The following is a 21,845-nucleotide window of genomic DNA, read 5'->3' as shown; positions in this document are numbered from 1 at the left end:
AGCCTGTGTTCGGTCAGATTCGTGATGACTCTTCCTCCAGCGTCGTTCTAGCCGTCGTCCGAGTTGCTTCATTGCCCTAAGCTCCGAGGAAAACCAAGGAGCAGATCGGGCTCCACCAAGCCGGAGAGGGCGTTTAGGAGCAACCGTGTCAACAGCCCGGGCCATCTCTCCATTCCAGAGGTCAACCAGGGCCTCGACAGGGTCACCAGCTCTGGACACTGGAAACTCCCCGAGGGCCGTCTGGAATCCAAGCGGATCCATAAGCCTCCAAGGGCAGACCATCCTAATTGGCCCACCACCCCTGCAGAGGGCAGATGGAGCAGTCAAATTAAACCCCACCAGATGATGATCTGTCCATGACAAAGGAGTGATCTTAAATCCCCCCACCTCCAGATCATTTATTTCCCGGTCTGCAAAAACCAGATCTAGAGTGTGTCCCACCACGTGGGTAGGTCCCGATACCAATTGAGACAGGCCCATGGTTGCCATGGAGGCCATGAAATCCTGGGCCGCACCCACTAGGGGGGCCTCAGCGTGGACATTGAAATCCCCCAAAACAATAAGCCTGGGGGAACCCAAAGCCACCTCCGAGACCTCCCCCCCCCACTCCATACCCAGTTTTTCACTCTCCCAGACACATCTCCCCAGACTAACCCACCATGGAGAGCGGGTCTGTATATAAGGAGTGTATATGGGGGGGGGAGACACATGAGGAATGTAACTCAGTGGTAGAGCATCTACTTTGCATGCAGATGGTCCCAGTTTAAATCCCTGGCATCTGCAGGCAAGGCTGGAAAATAAATTGGAAGGCCACTGCCAGTCAGTGTAGATAATACTGACATAGATGGATTAATGGTCTGACTTCCTATATAATCCTGTTGCTAGGTGAGCCACTCAGTATCAAGGATAGCAGGATCAGTTTAAGGGCAGCACTTTACTTTTTCCATAAGAAAGGCAGGCAACTATTCACTTGTATGAGAAAATGACATTCACTTAAGATGCTATTCGGATAGAGTCTAAACTTACTTAAGTTGGTATTTGCTTCCACTCAATGTCCTCCCCAAATTTGTTGTGTTTGTTAAATAGAATTGAACCAGTCTCTCTCTGCAAAGCTCAATCCTAGGTCCCATTTCTTAGGCAGACTAAAATATACCAGAATGCTGTAAAAGTTCAATAGAAAGTGTATATTTGAAACTGGCTATTTTGACAGACAGGTATTGTAAAGAGCATGTTTTCTTGCTGCCATTCTTATATATATGAAAAATACAAGTGATGTTGGCAACTTAGACCAAGAAAGCAAGAAGGGAAGGAGAAACTCAGTTTGCTAGGAATGGTGTTTTTCTAGGGTTTGATTTCTGGCAGGTTTGAAGTGTTTGTGTCTTTGACAGAAGAGTAGCCCTGAGCAGGGAATGCATTCCAGGTGAGCAGTGTTCCCTCTAAGGCATGTGCACGTGCTCACAAGTTTCTAGATGTCCGCTCAGTTAATTTTAGATCCCGCTTAGGTTGAATCAGAAAGGCCCCACTCTGAATGCATGTGCACGCACACTGCTTTCATACTGCTGCCCAGAACAAAATTCATTCCACACATAGATGAAAAAAATTAGAGAGAACACTACAGATGAGTGCCTCAGCTTCTGGGAGGGGTCAAATTCCTGAGCAGAGTCAGTTTGTCTGCTGGACTTGAATACAAAGGTGAAGTCCCAAGAACTTAGCGAACAGGGATAGCAAATAGGGCATTGGAGTTTTGCGGGAGTTTAGCAGGAAGTGTGTAAGGAGCCTGAAATGAATCCCCCTGATCACAAGGAGTTCAGTGAGAAGAGGAGGTAAGTACTACTCTCTCCTTCATATTCTTGATAAAGGAAATTTGAACAGTTAAATAGCACCAATACAGCTAAGACCTAACTTTCTAATAAACTATCTCTAAATACTGTAAACAATCAACAAAACCAGTTATGAAGATAGAAAGCCAGCAGGGGAGGGGGCACTTCCCAGTGTATTGCACAGAGTGTTGCATGTATGATTATTTGCTACATGGGCAGAAATCATGGGTGTGTGCTCGGTGCAAGGAGCTCCGGGCTCGCAGGGAACAAGTTCATTCCCTCGAGACCAAGGTGGCGGATCTGGAGAAGCTCAGAGAGACAGAGAGGCATGTGGACGAGACCTTCAGGATGTGGTTGAGGCATCCCACTCCAAGGCTGATAGCTCTTCTGCTGTCAGGGAGAATGTAGATGTCAAGGGAGGAGGACATCAGTCTGAGGAAGAGGTAAATGCTCTGTTAGAAGGGACCCCTTCTGTGGATGATGAGCCCATAGGAGCCTCCTTATAGTGGGTGATTCAATCATTAGAGGTATAGAGATGGGTCTGTGACCCGTGTATAGGCCGCACAGTGACTTGTCTGCCTGCTGCGAAGGTTGTGGACATGATGCATCATCTAGATAGGCTGTTATTTTATTATGTATGTATGTATGTATGTAACATACTTTTATACTGCCCAGAACCTATGTCTCTGGGTGGTTTACAACAGAACAAAATAAATCACAACAAAAATTAAAACATCAGCTAACACAATAAATGTCAACAAAAAATTAAAACATTAGTTAAAAGACATGACAGCAGAAAAATTAAAACATTAGAACAATTTTAAAATTTTAAAACAATGTTAAAACTATTAAAACAGTATTTAATTAAAAGCCTGGGTGAACAGATACATCTTTAAAGATTTTTTAAAAATTTTCAGGGCAACTCTTATTTCAGTAGGGAGTGTATTCCAAAACTTCAGGGTAGCAGCACAGAAGGCCCATCCTTGAGTAGCCACCAGACGAGCCGGTGGCAACTGCAGGCAGACTTCTCTTGAAAATCTCAATCTCAAGTCCAGGACCCCCAAGGTAGACAGAGCAGAACCACGTAAAGAGCAGATAGGAGGCTGAGCTAGCTGGTCAAAGAGATCAAAGAGCCAAAAGAAAGATAGTATAAACCAGGTAACCCATCTGAGCCAAGATGGGCAAGCTGGAGTGCTTGGTTGCCTAACACAGAAATAGATATAGTGGGCATAACAGAAACATGGTGGAACAGTGAGAACCAGTGGGACACTGTTATCCCTGGATATAAACTCTATAGAAAGGACAGGGAGGGGCGCCTTGGAGATGGAGTAGCACTGTATGTTAAAGAAAGGACAGAATCCCTAGAAGGACCAGAGTCCTCCACAGAAACCCTGTGGGTGACAATACAAGGCCTGAAAGGAAATGTGCTACTGGGGACATGCTATTGCCCTCCGGATCAAAACGCTGGCATTGATTGTTGGAGAAGGAAATCAGGGATAATGGGTGACTTCAATTACCCACACACAGACTGGGTAAATTCAAAGTCAGGTAATGACATAGAGGTCAAATTTCTAGATATGCTGAATGACTGTGCCTTAGAATAGTTGGTTCTGGAACCAACCAGAGAGAAGGCAACCTTGGACTTAATCCTGAGTGGCACGCAAGACCTGGTACGTGATGTCAGTATCATGGACTCCTTAGGGAACAGTGACCACAGTGCGATCAAACACAGCATTTAATTAATTAATTAATTAATTAATTAATTAAATTTCTATACCGCTCTTTGAAAAATGCCTCATACATGCAAGGAGAGAATTGCCAAGGAAGTCTAACACAGACACTTTGAATTTCAGAAGAGGAAACTTCTCCAAAATGAGGAGTATGGTGAGAAGAAAACTGAAAGGAAATATCAGGAGAGTCGCCTCACTCCAGAATGCATGGAGTTTACTCAAAACCACAATATTAGAAGCCCAGTTAGAATGTATACCAAAAAGAAGGAAAGGTATCACTAAGTCCAGGAGGATGCCAGCATGGCTAACAGGAAAAGTCAAGGAAGCCATAAAGGAGAAGACAACTTCCTTCTGAAATTGGAAGGCCTGTCCAAATGAAGAGAACAGAAAGGAACACAAACTCTAGCAAAAGAAATGCAAGGTGACAATAAGGGAGGCAAAAAGAGAGTTTGAGGAACATTTATCTAAAAGCATCAAGGGGAATAACAAAAACTTCTTTAAATACATCACAAGCAGGAAACCTGCCAGGGAGGCGGCTGGACCATTAGACAATGAGGAAGTGAAAGGGATTATTATGGAGATTGCAGAGAAGCTAAATGAGTTATTTGCATCTGTCTTCACAGTGGAGAATACTGAGCATATACCTGTTCCTGAACCAGGCTTTTCGGGGATGGATGCTAAAGAACTGAGTCAGATAGAAGTGACAAGAGTTGATGTTCTAAACTGTCTGGAAAAACTGAAAACTAACAAATTGCCAGGGCCGGTTGGCATTCATCCAAGAGTCCTCAAAGAACTCAAATGTGAAATTGCCGACCTCCTTGCTAAAATATATAACTTATTAGCTGAACCCACACAGAGCATATGTGTGGCAGTTCTGAGAGTTCTTTGAGAGTGTCAACAAGTGTGTGGATTAAGGTGATCCAGTTGACATAATTTACCTGGACTTCCATAAAGCTTTCGACAAAGTTATTTATCAAAGACCCTGGAGACAACTTAGCAGTCATGGTATAAGGGGACAAGCACATGTGTGGATTGCTAACTGGTTGAAGGGTAGGTATCAATGGAGAGTTTTCACAATGGAGGGAAGTAAGAAGTGGGGTCCCCCAGGGATCTGTACTGGGACCGGTGCTTTTTAGCTTTTAAATTTTTTATTGGTTTTTACAATATCTTAACAATCTAATTACATCCAATTAAACAAATGTTGACTTCCCGCTCGCCAATCTGTGCGAATCACTAATTATACAATTCAACAATTGCTATAGTAATTCAAAACATATATCCTATTCCTTACAAACTCGATTTTACTCTACTCAACCTGCTATTATTACTAAATTTCAAACCCTGCTGAAAAATCAATATTAGAAAAATAGTTCTTTAAGTATAGTAAGAATGGTTTCCAATCTTCTTTAAAACATTCCAGGTTTTCATCCCTTAGCAGTACTGTAAGTTTTGCCATCTCAGCATATTCCAAAGTTTTTATCAGCCAATCTTCTTTTGAGGGCATTTCATTGTCCTTCCATTTCTGCGCATATACTATCCTAGCCGCCGTGGTTGCATACATAAAGATTGTTAAATTCCTTCTGGAAAACTCTCCTTGCGTTATTCCCAGCAGGAAGGATTCTGGTTTCTTAGGAAAAGTCATTTTAAAATTTTTCGGGGACCGGTGCTTTTTAATTTATTCATAAATGATCTAGAATCAGGGGTAAGCAGTGAGGTGGCCAGATTTACAGATGATACCAAACTCTTCTGGGTAGTGAAATCCAAAAAAGATTGTGAGGAGCTCCAAAAGGATCTCTCCAGACTGGGGGCAACAAAATGGCAAATGCAGTTCAGTGTTGGCAAGTATACAGTGATGCACATTGGAATGAAAAACCCCAATTTCAAGTATACGGTGATGGGATCTGAGCTGTTGGTGACTGACTAGGAGAGAGATCTTGGGGTTGTGGACAACTCTTTGAAAGTGTCAACTCACTGTGCAGCAGCTTTTTAAAAAGGCCAATTCCATGCTAGGGATCATTAGGAAGGGGAGTGAAAATAAAACTGCTAATATTATAATGCCCTTATACAAAACTATGGTGCGGCCACACTTGGAGTACTGCGTACAATTCTGGTCACCACATCTAAAGGAGGACATTGTAGAACTGGAAAAGGTGCAGAAGAGGGCAACCAAGATGATCAGGGGCCTAGAGCACCTTCCTTATGAGGCAAGACACGTAGGGATTTTTACTTTAGAAAAAAGACTAATGCGGGGAGACATTATTTCTCTTTCTCACACATAACACTACCACTAGGAGTCATCCCATGAAATTGATTGCCAGGAAATTTAGGACCAACAAACAGAAGTACCTTTTCACACAACGCATAATCAACTTGTAACTTCATGGAGGAGAGGTCTATCAACAGCTACTGGTCAGAGGGCTGTAGGCCACCTCCAGCCTCAGAGGCAGGATGCCTCTGAATACCAGTTGCAGGGGAGTAACAGCAGGAGAGGGGGCATGCCCTCATTTCCTGCCTGTAGGCTTTCCAGATGCATCTGGTGGGCCACTGTGTGAAACTGGATGCTGGACTAGATGGCCTTGGACCTGATCCAGCAGAGCTGTTCTTATGACTTTGTATATCAGTCTCACCATATGTAGCTTTTATATACAACTGATCTATTTTCATAACTAAATCAATATTGACACTTTAACCCCACCATAGTCTTTATTCAGTAATCCCCATGCCATTTACAAATGGGTATATCGGCATAAAAAATTAGGAGGAGATATATATATATATATATATATATATATATATATATATATATATATATATATAAAAAAAAATTTTGAACAGTTTTTAAATAGAAAGTTTGCATTGTCACTTTCCCTTTTTCAGATTCCTCTCTAAATCTTCTAAGAGAGTGGATAAAATGTGTCACACATTTTTCGGTAAATAAGACTCAGCTGAAACCAAAAGGGCAGAATCTAGGTCCTTACTGGAGTCATTCACATGCCAGAGAACTTCTATAATTTATTTTCATGCCTCAGTAATCAAATGATTTTGTTAAAACTGTGCATGTACTTCTTACAATACCATCTTTCGAGTACAAAAGTGAAATATGATTCTCCACATTTCTCTAAAACGTTATGACTGGTTTTTACAAGATGTAGCTGAAAGCTTTACACTGATATACTTCATAAAGTCAAATCCTCCAAGTGCCCTGGAAATGTGAGGTGTAGTAATGCTAATGCGGCTTGTGCCAGTAGAGTGCTTTGAAATATGAGTACTCCTCATGAATATTAAGGTCTGTCATATGCCACAGATTTCTTTTGAAACAGCTGACTTCACTGAGACTAGACATATGCTCAGATTTTATAAATATTTTTAAGGACTTTGCTGAATCAGTCATTAACTTGCAAAGTTGTCTACTAGCAAAATAACTTTAAAAATTGCTTAATATTTGATCTTATTGCAAGGTTAAAAGATGACCCCTATTTGAAGGCACCCTTCCCAATATTTCAAACAGTTTTATCCATAAGGTCTGGGTTATTTACAAAATAAGACAAAAATTGTAATAATATCAGAAATCTACAATAAAGCAGACATTATAAATCTAAAAATATACAACCAAGTTATTTAGTCACAGACAACTGTGCCTGAGACAGTAAGCAAGGTTTCAAGCTGAAGCCTAAACATTAATGGCACCTGGCAAATTGTACTACAATCAAGGAAAGTTTCATAGTCAAGTAGTCACAACAGACAAGGCCCGGTCTCTGATGGCCACCTACACCCAGAGCAGGACCTGTAGAAGATTTTTCCAAGTGGGCAAGTTCATATGGAGAATGAGCAAGTTTGAACATGCAATGAGGACAAAACTTGACCTTTATATGGGGCTGGCTCATGTCATATCTGTGTTCATTGCAGACCCAGATTTCTGTGGGTGTTTTCACTGTTTGGAGAAGGTGGAAAGAGGTGTCATACTGTATGAACACAGATGCCATTATGAACGCTATGCAGAGATTCTATTTGCGGCTATAGAAGATGAAATAGTAATGAACCCACTAAGAGCAAAATAGTACACTTCAAGAAAAATGCACATGAACAAAGGTGTAGCACTTGAAGATTCCCACCCCCCACTTATAGAGCAGCATGTGGCAACTACAACCATCACCCATAGCTGAGAGAAAAGCAGTAGAAAGGTGAGTGTCAGGGAGTGGAAAGGGACAGAGCAGCAGGTGAGAGGCAACACTTGGCTATCCAGGCTATCAGAGTACTTGATGAAAAGGGGTGGGATGGGGTCGAAATAAAGAGATAACTGCTTTTTTCTTTCTGCTGTAAGATGGAGCTGACAAAATGGCCCGCGCAAGAACAAAATGTAGTAGCATATGAATTCCAGACATACATGCTACTAAATATCACACAAAGAATTCTTCTTCCTCTCCCACTTCCAAGCCAGCCTGGGTTTGGGAGGAGAGACCAGAATTTTCCAAGCTTCTTGTGTCTATTTTTGGCCTCTTCCTACCTCATTTGTTTTTGTTATGGGCAAGGAAAAGAGTTTGAGCTCACAAAGACTGATTTTAGACATGGCAAAGAAATGAGTGGAGGCAGAAGGTACAAGTGCCTTGTGGACATCCATTCTGTCTGAAGGCTCTCACTACAAAAAAAAATTCTGGGCTTTCCTTTGAAGGCTTAACAGGGGCCAGCACCCAACAATAATGACAGATTCTCCTGCAGGCTAAATACTAGTAGGAGGGGGGGGCAACTGAACCCTAGGATGTCAACTAGCTACTCAAAAACAGCTTCCTGAACTGGAACAGTTATTGGCCCCAAGAAACAGAGATCATGAGGCTATTCCCACGATCATCCAAAATCAGGTTAGAGGAGCCTAGCCCGATTTCGGATTATCGTTGGAGCCACTGGGCTCGCAGCTGAACCCAGTTGCCTCCTGGCAGTTAACCTGCCTAAGTACCCCTCCCCTTAAATCGAGCGAGCGCTCCGCAAACCTGGTTTTTCTGATCGTGAGTAGCCGCTGCACAGCTACACACTGCAGCTACTCATGAGTAGACCCCTGGAGGGGAGGCAAAAAGCCACCTCTCAGCTCCGGGGGTCTCTCCAGTATGCCCTGCGCGCTCGCGCGGCCTCCGAAATCCCCAGCCCCCGCCGGCTCTGTCACGCTCCATGAATACAGCAAGAGAGGTCTTCAACTCTGCCCACCATTTGGGGCTCACACCAACCTCTAGGAAAGCTAAAAACTGCTAGAAGGTTGTTCACTTCTGTGGAGTAGAATCACTTTGATCTAATAAAAATGTGGAGCTATGCAGCTGAACCTTAGTCTTTCAAGAATTTAGTGACATCTAAGAGATGAGGTAGCAATATATGACAAGGGAAAAGAGATACCACCTACAGATAGCCCTCGCAGAGTCAAGAAAAAAAGTGTTAGAGGGAAAAGGTAACTATAATGCTTTGTTTAACTGGGTTCATTTTCACACGCACATCACACATCACACACACACACACTGACACTCATTCATTCAATTTCTATACCACCCTTCCAAAAATGTCTCAGGGCAGTTTACACAGAGAAATAATAAATAAATAAGAAGATGGATCTCTGTCCCCAAAGGGCTCACAAACTAAAAAGAAACATAAGATAGATACCAGCAACAGTCACTGGAGGTACTGTGCTGGCGTGGATAGGGCCAGCTACTCTTCCCCCGCTAAGAAAATCACCATGTTAAAAGGTGCCTCTTTGCCAAGTTAGCAGGGGAACCTCAGTATTTGCAGGGGTTCTGATCTCCACTACTATTGCAGATACAGAAACCATGGATACAGAGTAATAATGTAAATCTGCGGGTTAGGTTCACAGAGGTCAGAAAAATGTCTGTAAAACAGGCTAAATGGCCTGAGAAATGCAGGGGGGAGTGGCCTCCTTTGCTCCATGGGTCCCCAGCAATTCAGCAATGCCCCACAAGTGTAAAAAATTGGCTGAAAACCACGGCATTTTTGGAGTTGTTTTTCTGGGAAATGAGCAATAAAATGACTCCTAATATCTCCCAGACACAAAATGGTGACTGGAAATTACCTCTGAGGTAATTTCCAGCCACCCCAACCCATGGATATGCAGGTTTAACCCCCCATACCCCCCCGCCACATATACCGAGGTCAGATGTCCATTACCCAACCATGAATACGCAAAACTGCGGGTGCTGAACCAGTGATTAACGAGGTTCTCCTATAAATATTAAAAATGAAACCTAACATATTAGGAAGGGGGAAAGTCCTGTTCAGCATTGGTTACTGACTATTTTAGAATACCTACCTTGTATAAATTGTGAAAGCTTTGGGGAAAATATCATGTTATGGCTTTTGACTGATACATCTTAGGTATGAAGAGCAGCTTGTACACATTATTGGCTGTACTTTATAGATAGCTCAAAATGATTTTTTTCAAAGCAGTTTATGCACCTTCCAGAGTACATGGTGCTATGCTCCTTAAAACAACAACACACATAAAATCAACAGACACTTTTTAATGCATCTAGATGTTTTCTCAGAGTGCAGTCAGTCTGCTTTGAAGTAAGGGCTAAGTGGTGCCGTTTTAGTAAAGAGAGAGGGTAAGTAATTGTACAACATTTTCTACATGAAACTTACCACAGAAATAGTACATGAATAGTACATTAGGAAAGCATTTAATTGTCTAAATAACCCATAACCAACATTCAATCACACTATTTTGTTTCCAATTATTAAACAAAGTTTGTCTTTACAACACCATCACATGTGTGAACATCAATTCACATGTATTGTCTCTGGAATGAATATGTTGTTCAGTGGCAAACTCCTACTTGAACACACTGCTTTGACAAACATAGTTACTGCTCAAGCTCTGTATGAAGGGAGCTTCAAACTGCACATTATCACCCATTGACAAACCCAACATTTTATGAAGAGTCCCTACTCACACTGACATCTTCCTACGTTGTGTAAATAAGAAACAATTCATTTTTTAACCTTGACTTTAAGCCTAGCCTTTCTACCTTTTTTTCTTTTTCCTAAACAAGTGACAAAGAACAAGGAAGCTGATTGAAGGGGTCCATTATGTATCAACTTAAAGAAAGGCAAAGTGATTGATGAAACTAGCAGTCACCTTCACTGCTAGCTACTGCACCTGTATCCTTTTTGTCAAATGACCTGAAAATCCTGCTGACAGTTTCACATTCGCTACAAGGATACACTATAGTTTTGAATACTTTTATTTGCCTTGGAGCCTTTAGGGACAAGTTTTTTGGAGCCAAGACTGGATTTTTAGACTTTTTGGTCTTCTATTCTCAAATCCATCTCTCAAAGGTTATCGAACAAACCCATACTGGGACATCAGTAGAGGCAGGTAACCTGTTAACGCTACTAAAGTAATTTGCAACACAGAATAATGCAAAAACTGGTTATTAGTTCAGCAGAATGTACTACAAAATGTACTTTATGGTTCCTTATTTTGATATAATGCACTTGCCACACAATTCTTACAGGATTTAGCTCCACGTTTTAAAGACTTCAGGCAACAAGCCAAGAATTCCTAAGTTTCTAGAGAATTAATATCACACAATTAATTCTGCCAACATTAAAGTTTTTTACTTGACCTTTTCTGAAAATTAAATTAAATTGATTATTAAACACCACTATATGTTTCTGCTTTTTTACACTACTAAAGAAAGTCCACAGTTCTTTCCCCACTGTAAGATAGGTTTTTTTCAAATTATGCTACTTTTTATACTTAAAAAGAAAGGCCATCTAATATTTTTCATCATGTTGGTAATCTGTAATACAGAATATCCTCTCTTACTGTAAGCTAGCAGAGTCACCATGGCTTCAAAATAAACAAGTTCAAATCCCATCAGTATTGTGGAAAATTCAAATGTAATAGATGTATTGACCTTCATTTCAGCACTGACACATTCTCGTGCCCATTGTTTTTATTGCCATAAGACAAGACAGACTGGAATGCAAAATAATTTGCTAGTCTTGGATACAATCTGAAAGCAAAAGCGATCCTCAGGTTTATTTTCCATCAAATCTGGCACTGGAAGGAGAGAGCAAAAATGCCAGTGTGAGTTGTGCAGTAGGTGTGCCCTTCAACATTGAGCCCACTGATTAATCAAATTTTGATCTATGATTAGAAAGTAGTTGATGATACGCTGCTAAGTCAATTAAAAACTTTGAGTTCTAAGCCTTATACTATCATTAACTAGTTTCCTAAAGATATTTTGTCTATTAGAATAACTTCTTTCTTGCTGTAATTCTAAATAAAGCTGACTTCCCCCACCCACCCACCCAATTAGCCTGGCAACAAGCTTACCATGTTCTTTCTGAAATAAAATAAAAAATCTACTAGGCATTAGGACACACTTGAGAGGCAGGAAAATCTCCAAAGGAGCTGCTATGCTCTATGTGGGACACAGCACTATTTCCTCTGGGCATTTATTACCTGTTAAAAACCAATCTTTTGGTGAGTGGCAGTTCAGGGTTTTTGAGAGCAAGCTGCAATATTTCTTCGGGTCTGCAGAGTCATAATTAAAGCTGAACTGAGTGGAATTGGAGAGGGAAGGTCAGCGAGGTGCCGTATGAGAGATGAGGCTGGGCTGATGGGCACCAAATGAACAAATTATGATGGGCCCCACTCAATGTGATGAGGTCAAATGCTTGTTTCTACCCACTGACAGTTCAATTTCCCTGCAATGTCTCTCGGTTCTCTATGAGCTAATTATGAATGAAAAGTTATCAACTGCCCATACAAAAAGCGGTTTAAATACCATTTCTTGAAGCTCTTAATGTCAAAATATTGCAAGAAACAGTATGTTGGCCCAGTTTTGACCAAACAATACTTGGGTTGATCTAAATATCAGTGATAACCCATACATTTTTGTGACTTATAGAGTACACGAGACAGATTTGCCAGCTGTCATCTGCTTAGCAAAAATAATTTTATCAAGCAAATCTATATTATGCTTACAATCCATTTCCACAGCAATAGCAGCATCGAGCTCATGGCTTTTCATATCATGGGCTACATAATCTTCAAACAGCACTATATATTTTTTCTAGGACGATGCTACTGGATTATTAGGTTTTAAGCATCAATACTCCAATGTATTCTAGCAGCATACAGATTTATTATCCTAAAGCACCTCAGGAGTGAGCGACAAAATGAAAATTCCTTCCATGGAACCTGAGTTTAAGGGGTAATTTTCCACATCTTCTATTTATGATGTACAATTATTTTCTTTGCATCTATAAGCACAAATGCTTTCAACTTTTCTGAATCTTAGGACACCTGACAAAACACAAAATGTAACCTATATGTCACCAATTCTAAGATGTCAGTAGCAAATGACCCATTAAAAAATAGCATTCTCCCCTAAAATATCTTCAGTTTACTTCAAAATCGAGATATTTTCAAGAATATCTCATATAGTATTACCCTTTTAACATGACACTCCAATTCTGCCAATAATCACTGTTATACATACATCACTTTTTATCATGTATATTTACAAAACACTGACTTAATAAGTTCACAGATAACCATTCTGCAATCATTGACTATAATATTAAAGTTACTATTGCCCTAGAAACAAAAAACTTGAGTGAACAAATTGCTCCAGTCAGTATTAATATACTATTTCTGCCTACTTCTCCAACTACAGCAGGTAAGCAGTTCAAATAAACTTGTGGATAAGAACAAGTATCTAATAAAAAAAAAAAGAATGTTTAGTGAATGTGCTGATTTAAGAAACCTACTATGGCATACATAATGACTCTTTGTAATATTGTCAGCGATCATAGTATTTTCTCAATGCATCTGTTGTGATTGCTGCATTTAGAATACTATCTTGTTAAACATTATTGATCAAGAGATATTACAATAAAATGATTGCTGTACCATCCTCATGTTTAAATAGCACAATTAGCAGCAGAGAAATGCAGTTCATTCATTACAGAACCTTTCAGGAAGTTGATTTTTTCTAATTCTTATTGTAATTGCATTGTTCTAATCTTGTATTATAAAGGCAGCTGCTTGCCTATCATTTGTACTTTCCTCGTTAATCCTGACTCAGTGAATTAACCTTTAATTACCGCCGTTAAAATTGAAATGAGCCTCTTGTCTGGCTGGGGCTGCCCCCTTTCAGTGCATGATTCTGATGAAAATTTTTAGGGTCAATGAATATGTCCCATGTCATGTCTGATAGCTGCTAAAGATGTGAGGAGGTAAATGTTACCTTAGAAAGATGTGATTGAAATTTTAAAGAGAATGGTTTTATTGACAAGATGTAAGATTTGCTTTCTAATTGCCTAACAAAAACTACCCACCATCATTATTATATATGGACTAAAGACACATATACTACCATATTTCAACACCTGAAATTCTCAGTAGTAGCTATGCATTTAAATATGCATGTTACAAAACCTAAGAAGTATGTTAAGATATTTGAAATCAAGGTAGGTTTCTTGTATGTTTATACTTTACTAGCCAACCCCGCACAGAGCATCTGTGTGGCACTTTGGGGCCGGCTGTTTCCCCCTCCCTCTTCCTCCTGCCCCGGTCTCTCCTCTCTTCCCCTTCCCCCCGGCCAGCACTCTCCAACCCTCCTCCCTCCCGTTCCTCTCCCCACACAGAGCTGCAGCAGGCGGCCAAGAAGGGCCCCGCCGCCGCCGCTTTTTCTCCCTCCCTCCCATCCGCCTGCCACCGTGGCTTTTCTCTCCCCCCCGCCCTTCTCTTACCCACCTGCTTCCTGCCGCCACCTTTCTCTCCCCACCCACTCTCACAGAGTGTCGCGAGAGTTCCGCCGCCAAATCCTGGACACGCATGTCCAAAGAGAATTAAATATATAGATTATACACAAAGTTCCCATCAACTTCAATATTTAATCTTTAGTGAAAAATCAGGAGATGAGTTAATTAACTCGGCAACAGTGCATTCATGTCAACAATGGGTTGCAGCCAAAGAAAGTCAGTCATGACTGTCCCACTGAAATTAATGAGACTTAAATTAGACATGATTAACATGACTCATTGATTTCAATGGTGCCTAGTGGCTAACTTCCTTTGGATACAACTCAATATTTCAAGGACAGAATATCTTACAATCCCTTCAGCTATTTCCCCCATTAATTCCAGGGATGTTTCCTAATTTCTCATCCATATTTCACTGCTTAAAAATGATATATGGTATGTTGTAAATAGATACTATTTTAGAAAATGAGTATGGAAGAACATCTTTATGAACAGGAAGGCTTAAGAGGAATAGCTCCCTGATGAATGTTTGAGTAAAACAGCTATTTATTAGATAGATAACAATACTTTAACCAATTCAGCTCTACAGGTTTAGGGCCAAGTCCAAATAGCAGTAATGGAGATGATGAAGCCAATGGATGTTAGACTAGAGACTGACAAATGGACATACAAGTAAAAAATGGTGATCTTCAATTGATTTTAAGTTCCCTGAAGGTATCTTGGAAGTTTGCCCCATTTCCCCTATCTCACTTAAATTGTGTTTGTATTTATGAAGTGCAGGTGGTGTATTAAAACAAAACACAGAAGTTACCTATCTGAATCTTTAATTCCATCTGAAGACAGATTCTTTCACCAGGCAAAGGGCATACTTTATTGAATCATCTGATATGGAATTGGAATTGTTTAATCCAGGCTTACAAATAAGTGTACAAGAGTTTAATTCAAAGTTTTAGACTACTGAACAGCACCAAGAGCCACTAGGCCTGAAACAAAGAAAACTGTTCAGTCAGGAAAGTGTTCAAACCAGGAATGTGGGGCCCCTCTCAAGAATGTGAGATAGGAAGCCCATTGTCCAGGAGATAACAAATGCCAGAACCTGTCAGGAGATAGATAACATAGTTATGTAACTAGTCCATTAGCCAAATCCCTCACTCGGCAAAAAGAAACATCCCTAAAAAGAAACATCCCAAAAAGGAGATACGATAAGGAGTAGTGTCAGCCCAAAAGGTCAAGTAGTAAGACTTTAAGTGTACCACTGGAATATATCTGTTTAATTACAAATGACATGTATTAATTGCTTTACTGATATGCTTGCTTACTTGAAACCTATATAAACTGGTCAACTGCGCAGCTTCAGTGCACAGACTTTTTCTGACCTGTACTGTGCCTTTCATGAACATGAAATAAATAAAAGCTAATTTGAGCATGCACCCTTGTTGCATTTTGACTTAAATTCAGTCAGGCAGCAAGTCTATAGGGTAAGATTTTCTCTGTTATAGCCCTCTCCCTTTGGAATGCTCTCCCAAAGGGAGGCTTGGTTGGCTCCCTCCCTCCTGTTTTAGATGGGTGATTATGAGGACCACTTTATTTAGGCAAGATAAATACCTATTGCTACTTGTGTTTTTCTTGCGGCTTGTGTTATTCTTAATTGTAGCTTTTGTTCATGTACCATCCCTCCTGCACTGCCCCTGTGTGGGCAGCAAGGGGGCTGCAGGGGGATGAACTAGTCACTGCTACTGTGTGGGAAGCAATAGGGGCTGCTGGGCATATGGACCAGCCAGATCTACCTATTGGACAGCATTGCCACTGTGTGGGATGCAGTTGAGTATGCTGCAGCTGCTGCCTAGCACCCATGTGCTCCCCTGGGTTCTCCACAGCATGGCAAATTTCCCAGTGGGGCACAACATGCTCCCTGCAACAGTCTCTCTGCACACACTGGAGCCTTGCACCTGGAAGCTCTGGGGAGATCTCCTTGTGCTAAGGATTGCTGACATATGGGGCATCTGCTGGCCCTTTAAATGGCCATGGAGTTGGTTGTGAGGACCATGTGGGTGGGTGTGGCCAGCACCAATGACGTCGTCAGGCAGCTCTCTGCTGGGGATGTTCCCACCGAAGCACTGAGATTGCTCTGCAGGGCAGCTTGGCATTTCCCAGATGTCCACTCTAGCCATCAAACTCTGTGATTCCCAGGTGAAAGAGGGGGAGGGGCACTGTCCAAGCAGCAGATGTGAACACAGAAGGTCACACGATTGGTAAGCCTGAGCTAAATAAGTCCTCTGCCTCTCTAATCTGGGTTAAGACTGAGGAGCAGTTTCAGACTTACCTGGTTTCAGACAACTTGGGCTTGTGGTTTTTGCCCTGGTTCACACTTGCATGCAAACCTGGGTTATTTTCCACTAACCCAGGTTTGGCTGATCATGCGAAGTTTATTAAGAGCCCAGATTCTAAATTCATGTTAAAGATTATATAAACAAAAAACTTTGCACGAATAAATGAAATGTTTTAGATGTTGGCTTAATTTGTAGTAGTTTCTTGTTTTCATGGTTTCAAAAGAAAATGACTGCAAATATTTCCAATAAGTCAAATTCCAGAAGCTGTTCAGCCTGGATAGCAAGAACATGCTCATCTCAGGAAGAGAAAGTCAGTAAGTACTGTAATTATCATGGCACTTACTTGCTTAACTTCTATTGACAAACTTTATAAGCTTTAGAGCTTCAAAGATTGCTTCTTCAGGCAGAATAAAGAACAAACACACCAATGAAAAAAGCAAATTAGCAGCTATGTGTATTGTGTGTAGTCAAGTTAGCTAACATCTTCTTTATTTGGTGGTTCACTTGGCAAACAGGTTTCTACCAACTTAGGGTCTCTCCCATAAAAAAGACAGACCAGGCTGGAAATAGCCATTACAAGGTGTTCCAGGCATCAAGACTTCTCAAGCCTCCTCTTCCTACCATAACCTCTTGTGATCCCTGAAAAGCCTCTCCAGAAGGGCCTTCTTGAGTCCCAATAATATATTTCAATCTCTGGAATCTCCACCAATACGAAAAAGATAGTCAGCTGTCTTCCTAACCAACCAATGAAGTCTTAGGAAGTTTAAAAAAAATAAAAAATCACCTTGCTTTCTATTTAATATGAATAAAGTGAAAAACTCTTAAATAATTCTGAGGTATTCATATTCCTACCAGAACTTTTGAACGAACAGCACATGTTTGCTATGAGCACGGGAACACAACATGCACTCTACATGCTCTGAGAAACCGTATTTCTTATATCCTGATCAGCCTTTAGCCTTTTCTCCAGGCCCAACTACTGAAGTCCCTATAACATATGGTCTAACAAGATATATTACACTAGTGGCAGGTCAATACTATAGACTTGTATAGGTAAAGCTACCTCAGTATACATGACTAAAATACTCAGTTCGCAAATCTCAAAGCTAAATAAGATTAATACATATCATTAGATAAATAATGTATTCACAGTGGCCTTGGTTGCTTCCAGACAACATGCTTTCTCACCTATTTTACAATGTCAGTTTAGATCTGTGTGGCAATTGTATCCTCCTACATAGCCTTGGAAAACCTGCCTTATACAAGAATACATTCTATATTTGAAACTTAGCTGAATTTTAGCCTAATGTAGTTTTGTTAGGATGAAAACTACATGGCTATTGTCTTCAGCAACTGTTATCCCAAAAATAATATTAACAGAATACTAATATTTTCCCCAAAAGTGGAAACCTTCCCTAAACTTGTTTGTACAAGCTGTTCCTTTGTTCTCTGCCAAGTAGGATAGTCAAGAGATCTGTGGGTGTTCCTCGCCTCCCTTATAATGAGTCATTCTATTATAGGCCTTTCACTTCTATAAAAGCCTCCAGCTAAAAAGTATGTGGTACGATCCTAACCAATTAGATTAAAGATGGGAGTTCTTTGTCATCTCTGCAAGTTCTGGCAACGGGGAAGAAATGACACAGTATACCAAACACATTCACAAAAACACACCTTGCACACTGCACGGACAGAACTATTCATATATGTTCATGAACAGGGGGCTACCCTAAGAAATAAGAAGCTGGAATTGATTATTTCAGAAAAATGCTAACGATTGCTAATTATGCCAATCTTGCCCCAAATTTATTTTCCTTGGAGGCCTTCAGGAGAGCCTTCAAAACCCATCGTTTTAGTCTGGCTTTTAACGATATCTAGTTTTAATTTTAATCTAGTTTAAATGGTTTTTTAAAAATTAATTAATTAGGTGTTTTTTATTTTAATGTAAAAATAAGCCCTGAGCCACTTTAGGAAGGGAGGTATAAAAATAGAACAAAAAAATAAAAATTGTGAACCTGTACATTTTCATTACTCTGTCTCTATATACTGAACAATGTTGTTTTCAGAGAAAATACTAAGTGCCTTAATTTTAGAAGACTTGATACTTCACAATTAATTCTGAGGGAAATCCACAGATAAATCTAACAAAAATTATACATCAGTAGTGTATCATTGACTAATCTTTCCTTTCAGTAAATGAGGGCATTTGTTAAAGATGTACTTTTACCACATTTAGCTGTTGCTTTTCCTACAAAGCTGAAGGCAACTTACAGAATACACACACAGCATAATTAAAATACATAAAAGATTGGCATGTTAATTGTTGGTAGCTGCTGCACTGCTAAAGACTAATTAGAATCTTTAGTCATCAGCCAGACGGTTCAAAACTGTCATGTATACATATAGCTATCATTATTCTCTATCTCAGTACATAGGAAACATGATTTAAAGTCACTTTCACCTTTTGGTAAGGCAACTCCTTTTCTTCACCTTCAGTCATAGTTACGGTATACTTGAGAATCTAACTTTCTTGCCACTATTTTAATTTTTCTTTCCAGTCTAGCAATATGTTTAGGTCACAGCAGCTGTGATGTGTGCCCAAAACATCTCCCACTCGGATAGACTTTTTTCAAGAAAAAAACATCTGATTCATGTCTGTATTTCTTTGCAGCTGGATCAAATCCCTCCACTTAAACAAGAAATCCATACATTCAAGATGCGTGCTGCTTTCTGGAGCAAGGCAAATTATTGTTAAGGCAGTCTACTGATGATCATGGGTTTCTTTGGCCATCTGCAAGATGTTGCCTCAGTACAAATGCTGCTGATTGTTACAGTCCAAGGAGAGGCACTATGAAAGGCCCATTACTTTTTTGAAATATCATCAGCAGGGCAGGATAGGGGCTTTACTATGGTTGTCCCGGGAAAGTCTGCCAAAAGGCATCTTTAATGATCTTCCATAAGCACTATAAGGCACATATATTATGTTTATTATTTAGAGTCTAAAGTATGTGTTGCTGCCAATCCTGCAGTTATTCTAGTAACAGTGTTCAAACTTTGCATGCATTGTTTTAGTTGTCATATTTTACTTATGGACTTTTGATCCTATTTCAGATGTTTTATAATTTTGCTGCCCTCATAATTTGGAAGAGTGAAATGTATATTCTGAAATAAACAAACAATTCATCCACATAGGCTGATTCAAGATACAAATAAGCCGCCTATGTAGATACTTGAGAAGAATGCAGTGCAATTGCTCAAGGATGAATGATTATCAAAAAACTAAACTGGCATTGCTAAAGGGGTACTTAAATGATGTAGTTCAAAAATACATTTAGCAAGAAAAAAAGTTTATGTGCTACTGATTTAGATAATTTATTAACAAGTTTTCCCCTGGACCAAATATTTAAAAAGCAATTAGCAAGAAGGCCACTCTTGCTATACCACCATTTATGATGTGGGCATGGATGTTTTATATTGTTACAGGGTCCAGAAATTGGACTGTCTATACACAGATGGATTCATTCAGAAGTGCCTAGTCTGGCTTGACCTGCTTTGAGAGAGCAAGAGTCCAAGCAAGAAATGGTGTTTAACACTGATGCCAAGGGCAGCCAAAGAAGTCAAGCAAGGAAGAAGGCATAGTTACTGTACTGTATCTTTATAGGAGTCTGCACAGGGCTCCTGACATCCCAAAGTATCCTTTCCATATCGCCTCAGAGCATTCTTTCTGGAGCCCCAAACCAGGCACCCATGACTTTGTCAGAGTGTACTCATTTTTCAAGACAGAGATGTTAAAACCACCAGTCTTCCTTTCCAGATCAGCATATGCCTTAGAACCAATAAGGCTCTCAGATCTGGAAACCCAGCTCTATCCTCCAGTGTAGGCCCTTTGAATCCATTGTTCTATTGTTATCCATTGAAGACTATTCAAATTAATTTTTAACCTGAAGTGGACTGTTTTAGTGTCTTTAGTATCCTATAAAACTCCTGGCCAAACAGCCCCAATTGACGCAGTCTTTAATCCAGGGCTACTCAATTTAGGCCCCCAGCTGTTTTTGGACCACAATTCCCATAATCCCCAGCCACAGTAGCCAATAGCCAGGGATTATGGGAACTGTAGGCCAACATCTGCAGGAGGGCCGAAGTTGAGCAGGCCTGCTTTAATCCCAAGGCTGTTGCCCTTCTTCTTTCCATCAGCACACCCGAGCTGCATCCCCAAGAACCTGGCTTCTCCTCACTGGAAAGGTTATCTAGGGAGAACCCCACTCTTTCCTCCACTCCCTTCTCCAGTCCTCTGAACCAAATCAGCTTACTTTCTTCCCCCAAACTTGTTTGCATTTGCCCTTCTCTGTCTTCTGCTTACTCTCTGGTCCTGCAGACCAACCCAATTTACTTTCTCTACCAAAACTCATTTGGGTCTCTCTTCCACTTTCCTCCACTCCCTTCTCTGGATCTCCAAATGGGCTCAATTTGCGTTTGTTATCTGAACTTGCTTGGGTCTATCCTTTGCTTCCCTCTCCTCTCCCTCCAATCTTCCAGATTAATTCAACCTGCTTTCCTTTCCTGAACTTGCCCGGATCCATTCTCCACTTTCTTCCACTACGCCTCCAGTCCTCCGGACCAACCCAAGTTGCTTTCTCTACCCAAATTCGTTTGGGCTTTCTTTGTCCTTCCCTCCACTCTTCTTCCAGTTCTTCAAACTGTCTCAGGCTTCTTTTCTTCCCTGAACTCATTCAGCTTTCTCTTCCACTTTCCTCCACTTCCTCCCTGGATCTCCGGATCAGCTCAATTCACTTTCTTTACTGGAACTCATTCAGATCTGCTTCCTCTTTGTTCCGTGGTTGTGACTTTCTGGGAAACTGCCTGCTTTATAATCTTACCCTCAAAAGGTCATCAAAGGGGCACAACAGCACCCCCTCGCAACGATATTGTCCATAATATTTCTTCCCTACTTTCATCTACCTTTAATGAGGTTTTCATTGACCAATAAGCTGCTCAACCTAATTAGTACATCTTGATTAAAATGCAAGTACACTTTAAAAATAGGAAGTGAGCAAAAAAAATGTTAATGAAGAAGTTACTTACATCAATGACTGACGAACTTGATAAACTTAAACCTTCTAGGTCAGCGGCTGAAGCAGGAGAGAGAACTGTTGACATGGGAAGTGTCACGGTAGTTGGCACAGGATTGACTGTAG

General features: G+C 40.6%; 1 protein-coding gene across 1 annotated transcript in view; it reads right to left on the bottom strand.

Annotated features, from left to right (window-relative positions):
• AP3B1 (adaptor related protein complex 3 subunit beta 1) overlaps window positions 1-21,845 on the bottom strand; it is a 211,232-nt gene that overhangs the window by 53,490 nt on the left and 135,897 nt on the right. Inside the window, 1 exon segment of the mRNA XM_053295883.1 lies at window positions 21,733-21,839. Within this exon segment, the coding sequence (XP_053151858.1) occupies window positions 21,733-21,839 (107 nt within the window).

Source organism: Hemicordylus capensis, chromosome 2 (genome assembly GCF_027244095.1).
Source record: "Hemicordylus capensis ecotype Gifberg chromosome 2, rHemCap1.1.pri, whole genome shotgun sequence".
Taxonomy (NCBI): Eukaryota; Metazoa; Chordata; class Lepidosauria; order Squamata; family Cordylidae; genus Hemicordylus; species Hemicordylus capensis.
Note: the sequence above shows the minus strand (reverse complement) of the source record. Positions and strands in the feature narration are given on the sequence as shown.